The sequence below is a fragment of the Acanthochromis polyacanthus genome, chromosome 7, assembly GCF_021347895.1.
Source record: "Acanthochromis polyacanthus isolate Apoly-LR-REF ecotype Palm Island chromosome 7, KAUST_Apoly_ChrSc, whole genome shotgun sequence".
Lineage (NCBI taxonomy): Eukaryota > Metazoa > Chordata > Actinopteri > Pomacentridae > Acanthochromis > Acanthochromis polyacanthus.
Window position 1 is genome coordinate 10,651,388 of NC_067119.1, and position 9,628 is coordinate 10,661,015.

A 9,628-nucleotide genomic window follows, 5' to 3' on the forward strand; every position below is an offset into this window, starting at 1 on the left:
TCTTTTAAAAGTAATAAGTATTCACGTGAAAAAAAAAAACGCATGCTGTAATTTTGATATCACAGATAAAACTTACCGGAAGTACGTAGGTTACGCTAAATTTTACAACTTAAAGTGACAACAGTGAATTTCTTTGCCTTATTTTTCTCCCCCAACTACCATTCATCTATGGCATGCCCAATATTGTTTCGGATTCTGTTCATATGTGGTAATTTACTGCACATTTGTGTGTGAAGAAGATTAGAATAAGCGAACCGGACTTACAAAGTCTTTTTAAAGGGTTTGAAGAAACTCCTTTATACAGAGGTTTCAAGCACCTACTTCATTTACAGCTCACAGCAAAACAAAGTTTCGCTGTTGTGTTTCTTAAAATATGCATTAAAAGAGTGTTGCAAAAGTGAACCAAAAATAACAAATAAACCAATCAATCTCAAACATTATTTTCATCTTCATTTTTTGATATATAATTCGTCTTTAAACAATAACAACAATAATACAAATAATTGCAACGATTGCTACTGTTATTGCTGTTAAAGCATTAGAGAAGTACTACTGTAATTTCATACAAAACATTGCTATTGGTGCAGCTAAAAAAATCAGTGGAGGATAAGTGTCCCGTCCATTAGCCTTATTGGTTCCGGGCTTACGTTGTTTCCTTCGGAGCAATAATACGCGACGTACCACAACGCGGAAGCATCAGCAGCATTGACCTGATGGGCACCTGTTTTGTGGTTAGTCGTAATTAAAAACTACGTTTTCGCGCCTGTACCATATAATGTAAGTTTCTTTTGCTTTTATCTTACAGTTTATTTCTTCACGACAAGCTACATATGTTAAACGTGACCTGAAAATGCTAAATTCAGCTACAGTTAGCAAGCCAGTATCCAAACTTTATTATACCTTCAGCAGTAGCTATAAGTTTACCTTTGCAGCGATAATGTCTACAGCGTATTCATCTGCATTAGTTAATTTATTTGACAATCTGTCTGACCGTAACAGCTGCAATAATCAGTCAGTTCCACTAGTTGATGCTGCAGCTAAAATCTCAGTCTTTGTGCAGCTGATTGACTGTTGCACAAAAGGATTGCCTGTTGCAGCAAATCAGTTCTTCTCTGCCATAAAGCCAACGTTAAACTGTTGCGTTTTGTGTCAAAGGCTGACATCTATTACAGAAGAGAGGAAGATGCTCACTTGACCTGAGAGAGACATCATGTTCCAAGCCAAGCTGACCAGCCAGTTAACTTTGACAGCCCTGAAGAGGATTCAACATGGGAGCTGTTGTTATCCTTGCCTCACCAAACTTTCAAATGACTTCCACCGAAAGGAAGGAATGAGGACTAATGATGGTCTCCACTCAAAATCCATTGTATTGACAAGAGTGCTTTACAGCCAGAGAGCAATCCGGCCATCAAGACTGCTAGAAACACAACACAATGGGAGATCGTTCAGTGTATCAGCTGCTAGTATTGTGAATTCAGCACCAGCTCATGTGCAACCATACCTCAGACTGATGAGGCTGGATAAACCTATTGGTAGTAAATAATAATTCTGTTTAAACCTGTAACTGTTACATAAAGTTTTATATCTGAAGCTCTAGAAATGTCCACCATTTCAGTTCGGGACAATTTTGAATGTAACCCAAAATGTAAGGATGTCCTCCAAATCGAGCAGCACTACTGGTATTACATGAAACTGAAGCACAAAGAATGTGTTACGTAATAGTCAGTAGTGCACAAGTTAAACTGCAAGATGTTTTGTTAGATTTTAGTTGAAAATGTGTTTGGAAAGGAAGGGGAGCTCACATGGTTTTTGTTTAGCTGCTTCAAACTCGCAGGACACTCGCAGATAGGTGCTGTTCAGTGTGAAATGCCTTGATTCAGCAACGATGTATTTTACAGCTAATACACTCCCAGCTAGACTACAGTCAACCTGCCATAAGCCAAATGTTGCCCCTAGCTGGGCATTACTTTCCTTGGTGCATTTCTATTTGTAAGCTGTTTATCCTGTCTTCATTTCACACGAGTTTTGTTGCATCTGTACTGTAGGAACATGGCTGCTGTACCTCCCGTGTACATGGAGCATCGCTCTGGCTGCCGAACCGGGCCAGCTACCACATCTGGGCATGCTCACTCTGTTTGGTGTAGGTAGTCTGGTGATGAGAGGAGCTGGCTGCACCATCAACGACATGTGGGATAAAGACTTTGACAAAAAGGTATTTGGACAAAATTGTATAATTTGTTGACTTGTAAACTAAAAAGGATAAAAACAAACCCTATGAAAAGCAGCCAATAAAAAGTATCAGTTTTTCAGATGTTAAAGGCATTAGAGGAGATTTAATTTCCTACGACTTTGAACGTAGCATGCACATGCGCACATACAACCTCTCCCTCACCCCTCTCTAACCTCCCCCCTCTTAACATTTACGAAGAAACGCCCCCCTCCAGAAACTTGCGTAGCACTCGTGAAGTTGTCTTTTACGGCTGGGTCCCCCTGGATCTTTATCTGCCATTATGTAAAAAAAGATGAGCAAAACAAGTCGCCAGCTAACTACGAAGCTATACCAAAGCAACACATACAGAAAACACGTAAGTCCAAGGCGTACGTAATCTACGTAACTAGGCCTGAGCCGGAAGATTTTTGATTGACAGGAAAGGGAGCAAACCAAACGCCTCGGTCCGAGCGCGTTTTGCTGATGTTTTTCAGGTCCTGCCATGTCCACAGTTATTTTTTTTTTTTTAAATTCTTTTAGAGACCATACATACAAGTCCACTAAAGGTCAGTATATTCATTTTATGTGAATCAGACAAATTAAACAAACAAAAAAAAAACATCCTCCATAATGCCTTTAATAAACTGTTACTTTAAAAGTCATGAATTTCAAAAAATAGATTGCCACTTCTATGTCAGTTCTCAGGAACCCTCTCTCTGGATGACATGACGGCTTACATATACTTCTGCAACAAATCAAGAGTCTAGAAATCTTTTCTGATCATACATGTTCAAGTACAAATACAGTCTTTATTAAGCTGCAGTACACAAAAATGTCGTTAGTGGTATGCAGTTTTACAAAAGTAAACTCGCTGTTCTGTTACAGCAAGGTTGCCCGAGTCACAGTGTTGGTGTTTTTGTGCAGGTGTCCAGGACAGCCACTCGACCGATTGCATCAGGAGAGATTTCTCAAATGCAGGCACTGGTCTTCCTGGGAGGGCAGCTTTCTCTTGGACTCGGGGTTCTTTTGTGTCTCAACTATTACAGGTACCCAGAAGTCTGTCAGTGTGTTCATGAGTGCTATGTAGAGATTTATTGAGTTTTCATCTCAGTTAGTTAGCCAAATGATAATTGAACAACAGCACAGATGGACGAAATGATTGAGTGTGTAGGTCAGACAATGACCACCATTTTTTCATTTCATGTGGGCACTGTTGCCATTTTTTAGTCTTTAATTGCCCCTGAGGCCATTGTGAACATAAGTGCAGCAGTGATGCTTCACTAAAAACTGGCTCACACTGTTCTCTTGGTTAGATTTATAGATGAGTTATTTAAGGTGTGTTAATGTCCAGAATCAAGGCATGTATGTAAGATTGCAGGCAAAGGCAGTTGTTTATGTTTTTTATACTATTGCTTATTGACTCACAGTGGTCACATTGTTCCTCACAGCATAGCTCTGGGTGCTTCTTCATTATTACTTGTTGTCACCTACCCGCTGATGAAGAGGATCACTTACTGGCCACAGCTTATGTTAGGTACGGTCTGTGTTAAATTTTAATCACAAAGCTGATATTTATCCCCATCACCAAAACTGAAGTTTATCTTACGTTCCTTCTGTTCCCTCTCTTTAGGGCTCGTTTTCAACTGGGGCGCTCTGCTGGGCTGGTCTGCTGTTAAAGGCTCTTGTGATTGGTCCATTTGTCTCCCGCTGTATCTCTCAGGAGTGATGTGGACACTGATGTATGACACAATATATGCACATCAGGTGAAGTATGGAGTTAGCTCCTATGTCACAAGAAACACGGTTTCCAATCATTTCTAATCTGGAATCATCAACATTCTTTATACTCAACATGAAGTTCAATGCAGTTATTTGAAGACAAGCCACAATCCTCACTCAGTGTGGAAATGCATTCAATAGTTTTGGCAAATTTAATCTCAGGTATGGTTATTTTTGTACATTTGCAGTCACTTTGATTATTCTGGATGTAATATATGATATGATGTAGACAACATTCTGGTGGTCTGTCCTTTAAATACATGTACAAGTGTAAATTTTCGGTGAAAGAAGTGGTCCACTAGAGGCTTTAAAATGTCGAAGACATTTCACTCTTAGTTCTGCAAAGTTTGCTGTAGTGGGGTGTTTATTGGTATTCCGGTATACGGTGGGCTTACCAACACAGACCAGGGATCTGTGAAAGTATGCCGACCCAGAGCATTTTGAGAGTACCCCTTTTATCGGATGTCAGAGGGTAGGGAGGGGGCCGTATATAAACACAAGGATGAATAGTGGTTAATTTGCGTGTCGTTAGTTATCAATAACAGAGGGTAAGACAAAAAGAACAAACAGTTCAATCAAAGTTCAAAACAGATGCAAATGGCAGGTGTGGCACCAAAAGTTAAGGGGTGTGTGTCTGGCAGACAGTAACATATAATAAAGATAACAGAAATAAGATAATCTTTTATTGATCCCCAGAGGAAATTGAGGTATTGCAGCAGCACAGGGCAAATACAAGGATACAAGGGTAGTAGCATGCATTGGGTTCAAGAATTACACATAGTTTTAGGACAAACCAAGGGTGATGTATAATAAACGGAACAAAAAGGGGAATTGTGGATAACCATGGGAAATGAAATGCAGAGGGTCACATGTGACACTAGAACCAAACGGTATTTTCTTCATTAAAAACATTGGAAATTTTCAAACAAATTACAGTGATGTAATATCTTATCCTTGTGCAGTATATTCCTTAGTACATATCACTGCGAGCTGCTGTGGCATCATCTTCATCATGTTTGCCTGAACTGGATTTTTAGGTTCTTTTCTCTCCACTGAGCAATGTGGAGTTCCTGCAGATTCATTTCTGTGGATTGTTGGAGGAACACTGTGGCTAAAAAGACAGTAAAACTGAAATTTATGCGAGCGGTGAAAACATGTTAGACGTTAGATTAAAGGTGCAAATTATTCCTTTCACATTTAATGAAAACAATCTACTACTGTTGCGGTCACTCACTGCGCATAAGATTAGTGTCTCACGTTTTAAAGTGTATTTACTGAGTGTGGGATTTTCTTTGACAACCAGGATAAAGAAGATGACATCAAAGTAGGAGTCAAATCCACCGCACTGAAGTTTCAGGAGCAAACCAAACCTTGGCTGTGTGGCTTCTCAGTGGCCATGATGTCAGGACTGGTTGTAGCAGGCATCAGTGCTAACCAGACTCTCCCTTACTATGCTGTACTGACCACTGTGGGCATTCACCTCGCATACCAGGTGAGGAACACAGCGTTGTAATGTGTAGCTGAATGCTGAGGATAAATGACTAATTCTTTAATGACAGAATTTAATTCCATAGTGAGTGAACTGGTGATGTAAATATATTTAACAGATAGTCTTAGTTAATATGCTAACCTTTCTAAGCTTTAGCCATGTTTTTTTTAAAAATTAAAATATGGTATTTACTTTACTTTCTTGTAGATTTACACTTTGGACATCAACAAACCAGAAGACTGCTGGAAGAAATTTGTCTCCAACAGAAATCTTGGACTGTTGTTATTTTTAGGCATTGTTACTGGCAATTTGTGGAAATAATGAAGAGAGACTCAGATAAGTGAGTTAATCAGTGCACAGCGTGTTTTATTACGTGATGTGTGATTTTTAACAGAACACAGTTTTGTAATGTGTTACATGACTGTTCTCATAAAACAGCACTTACAGTTGCTGATTTTAAAAAAAATGACATAACTGCATTTTCAGATTTCTTTTTAAATTATTCTATAATGATTATATGATTAAGGTCTGCATTTTAAAAGGAATTCAACTTGAATAGTAGATGAACCTGCAACGTGCTGTTGTTATTGGTACACTTCAGACCTGCAGTGTGGCATTTCTGACCACCAGGGGGCGGTATGAATGTATTGTACACTCCAGGCTTGGCTGCTCGTACACTGATCATTAAAAATATCTGGGTTTTAAGCTCAGCTGTCGTCATAAATCATTGGTTTACTTTGCCTCTCTGGCTTTTCATGCAGGGTAGGCAGCATACAACCAAAGTACCTGAGCATTTGAACTAGAGGCCAGTGGCAGTGTTTTTTATGAGAGGTGAGTGAGAGTCACAGAACTGAAAATAGGAGCTAAAACCTGCACATACCTGCAGAGTTCAGCGCTTTTTCCAAATTTAACAATATGATAGAAGCTGCTCTCACATAGTGACGCGGTATAATTTCAATGGCACTATTAACAATGGCACTTAATGCATGATTAAATTGTAGCAGTAAACAAACATCTTTGCTTTTATCTCTAATGCCCACTTCATTTAGGTGTAGTGGAGGCTATAGCATATGCCAACTAGCCACACCATAAAATCCTATCCCTGGTGGAATGATTTACATTGTTCATCCTGTTACAATGCAATGTTCTCCTGAGAAACTCTGGGTGCTGGCATACATGTGGATGTAACTGTCACCCACCTAATCTTTTTTTCTAGACCAAATGGGACCCCCAGATACCCTTAAAAACTGCTTAGAAATAGCTTGAGGAGCCTGACCAAGATCTGAAAGTATTGAGTTGGCCTCCAGATTCCCCAGATCTCAATCTGACTGAGCATCAGTGGGATGCACCAGATCAAACCGGATCCAGGGATGTCCCACCCTGTAACCTGCAGGACCCAAAGGATCCACTGCCAGTGTTTTTGTGACACAAGAGAGACGTAAACAATGTAATGCAGGTAGTTTTAATGTTGTGACTGTGGTATAAAATAATGTATGACTACCCGTTACATCTTGCTCTAAAACTACTAATTTGAATACAGTTTTCTAATATTGCAGTAATACATATTTTTGACTCCCAGTATGCACATTACTTTCAGCGTCTCTCAAGTTTTAATAAGATAAAGAGCAGAATTATATTTGCAAATGGAAACAGACCTACATATGTTCCCCACAAGAGTCTCAAACCAGACATATTTCTGAATTCTACTGCTATAGCAATGCAAGTAACAATCATTTGAGTGTTAATCCAGCCTAAGAACGTGTATATTTTCCTCCATGTTGGTGACAATTGTGGCCACAAGTGCTTGTGTATGTGATAGTCTGCTTTCACTGTTGCTGCCCAGGTGAAAAACCCCACAAAGTGACCTACATGTAAACCATGCCACCAAAGTGAAAAGCCAAAACACATGAACAACGGGAAGTGTTTGCACCTCATATAAACCAGTCTGCGCAGCCATAAAGCTGTTGTAAAGTTCCATCGACGGGCATACTCTGACATTCTGCTCGACAACTCAGTGGTCCAGAAATCCCCATCAGAGAGTCCGCTCAGTTCTGAGGAGTCTACGAATGAATATTCCCAAAAGCCAAACCCTACTGCGTTATTGAGGCCTTCACTGATCCTCCAGTGAGAGTAATACTGGATCCTAAAAACTAGTGCCAGACACCAAATCCACAGGATGCCATAGAGGACGCCGGAGTTGACGGGATCATACATGTTATGTTTCAGAAAATAGATTAGACACCACCTAGCCCACTCCAGCAGTAACACTTGGATCAGCTTCAGGAAGACCACAGCCAGTGGACTGGATGGACAGCTGAGGCCGATTCCCTCCATGAGGAACACAAATCGGCTGTAGGAACACAGAGGACCACCGAGCAGCGTGGTGAAGCTGAGGGTGTAGCTGATGAGAGGGAGGATCATCACACACGTCTGCTTTCTGGATGATGTGTTGTTTGTCAGCATAACTCGTTTCTCCTGTAGGTCCATGGACACTGAGGTGATTCTCTGAGTGAGCAGCATCAAAGAGGACACTGCCAAGAACAATCTGAAAGCACAAGAGTTGTTAATGTGATGACATGTAAGTCCTTCTTTGAACATTGAGAAATTAATATGTAATGTGTCTCTGTACTCATTTCATGTTTTATCCATAGTACACAGGAAAATAGCATCCAACAACTGGACGGAAGTGGTGGAAAGAGCAATTGACTGAACAATCTCACATTAAAGTTTATTTAGTAGCTGTTTTGAAGCTTTTATTCATGCCAAGAAGCTACATTTGAAAGCAAACTCAGTCTTATGACTACTACATGTGGCTGGAAGCTCCAGGGCAGCTGTTGTAGACCTTAATGATGTAAAGTTATCTATTGAATATTTCATAAAGCTTCTCCAGTTTGAATACAAATTAGTTAATTCCATAATTTTATGTTGTGTTTGGTAGGCAGTGGATTTTCACATTCAGACTGTGTTTGGAATATTTGTGGTTCTGAGGGTGAGAAACTCAGAAAAGCCCATCGGTCGGTAGAATCAGCAGAGAACAATGTGTCTCTGTGATGTTTTACCTTTTCCCAACTAGTCATCTTAAAGGACAGGGTGGGCTTGTGAGTGTTTACAGAAGGAGAATAAGGGGTGAAATCTACAGTGTCCATTTGAATTGCAGCAATGTAAAGAAAGAAAAGACGATTTTAAAAAAAATGGTCACAGTGTTTTCAGTCCACAGATGTTTAAAAAAAATCGTTCAAAAATAGAGCTTTGTGCCACAGACAAAGGATCAGCCCATTCTTGCTTTTGGTCCTTTAAAAAACCGCCAGACTCATTGTGTCCATACATTAATTATTAAGTTATTGAGTGTTCTAGTGAAGCACTGAGGCTTCAGCTTACATAACATAATAGAGGAAGGATTTAAGACTAGTACCTGATGCTGACAGGTTCATGCAGGTAGTGTTCCCTGTATTGTATTAGCAGGTGCCAGAAGGTTTGCCACAACATCTGGATACCAAACGCCCAGATGTGGACACAGCTGGGATCCACAGAGAGGACGAGCAGAATGAAGATGAAGGTGGAAGTGAAGAGGAGCAAGCTGTAGAAGCCCATTGTGACGACTGCCAGGACACATCCTCCAACAGAAACAAACAGGTACCTGCAGATGACAGTTCATGTTGACCACTAGTGCTGTTATTAGTCAGTGAATATGTTAGCTGGTCTGGTAAATGTTTTAAAAGCAGAAATACCAAAAATTGTTGTTGCCAGCTTTTGTATTTAAAGGTTTTGCTGATTTTCTTTCATTACAAACAGGGTAAACTAAATGTCCTAAAAAAAGTTTTTGATGTTGTACTATTTACTCACATTTTCTGAGATTTTATTAACCAAATAATTAGTCAAGAAAATGATCTGCAAATTGATGATGAAAATAATCATAAAGTGATAACTTAGTGCAGTCCCGACACAGTGAGATTTTTCCAGCAAATTTATTTATAGAGCACATTTGAAAACAACAATTATGCCAACTCAATTACAAAAAGAAATTAAAAATAGATCACTTGCAAACAATTATATAATGAAAATATCTCTACAAATTTACCTCTATTTTAATCTAGTGCTGTTAAGATACCACAGGTCTGTTACTGCCTTTATTTTTCCTCCACCGTTTTGTT

The 9,628-nt window shown here is 39.6% G+C and overlaps 2 protein-coding genes across 2 annotated transcripts; one reads left to right on the forward strand and one right to left on the reverse strand.

Annotated features, from left to right (window-relative positions):
• Positions 1-663: 663 nt before the first annotated feature.
• coq2 (coenzyme Q2 4-hydroxybenzoate polyprenyltransferase) lies at positions 664-6,187 on the forward strand. Its single transcript, XM_022191481.2, has 8 exons — positions 664-777; positions 1,156-1,532; positions 2,046-2,212; positions 3,134-3,255; positions 3,658-3,743; positions 3,840-3,973; positions 5,292-5,480; positions 5,685-6,187. The coding sequence occupies exons 2-8, from the start codon at positions 1,211-1,213 to the stop codon at positions 5,796-5,798; spliced, it is 1,134 nt and encodes a 377-aa protein (XP_022047173.1). The 5' UTR covers positions 664-777; positions 1,156-1,210; the 3' UTR covers positions 5,799-6,187.
• Positions 6,188-6,943: 756 nt separating this feature from the next.
• On the reverse strand, positions 6,944-9,128 carry mboat4 (membrane bound O-acyltransferase domain containing 4; the record flags this gene model as incomplete). The annotated part of the gene is made up of 2 exons (XM_022191482.2): positions 6,944-8,022; positions 8,890-9,128. Coding segments are annotated over 2 exons (1,191 nt in total), but the record flags the coding sequence as incomplete, so codon positions are not given.
• Between the last annotated feature and the right edge of the window lie 500 nt (positions 9,129-9,628).

Coding starts and splice junctions, on each gene's coding strand:
- coq2 (XM_022191481.2), top strand. CDS start 1,211: ATGTTCCAAGCCAAGCTGACCAGCCAGTTAACTTTGACAGCCCTGAAG. Junction 1,533..2,045: donor GAGGCTGGATAAACCTATTG/GTAGTAAATAAT, acceptor TCTGTACTGTAG/GAACATGGCTGCTGTACCTC. Junction 3,974..5,291: donor ACACAATATATGCACATCAG/GTGAAGTATGGA, acceptor TTTGACAACCAG/GATAAAGAAGATGACATCAA.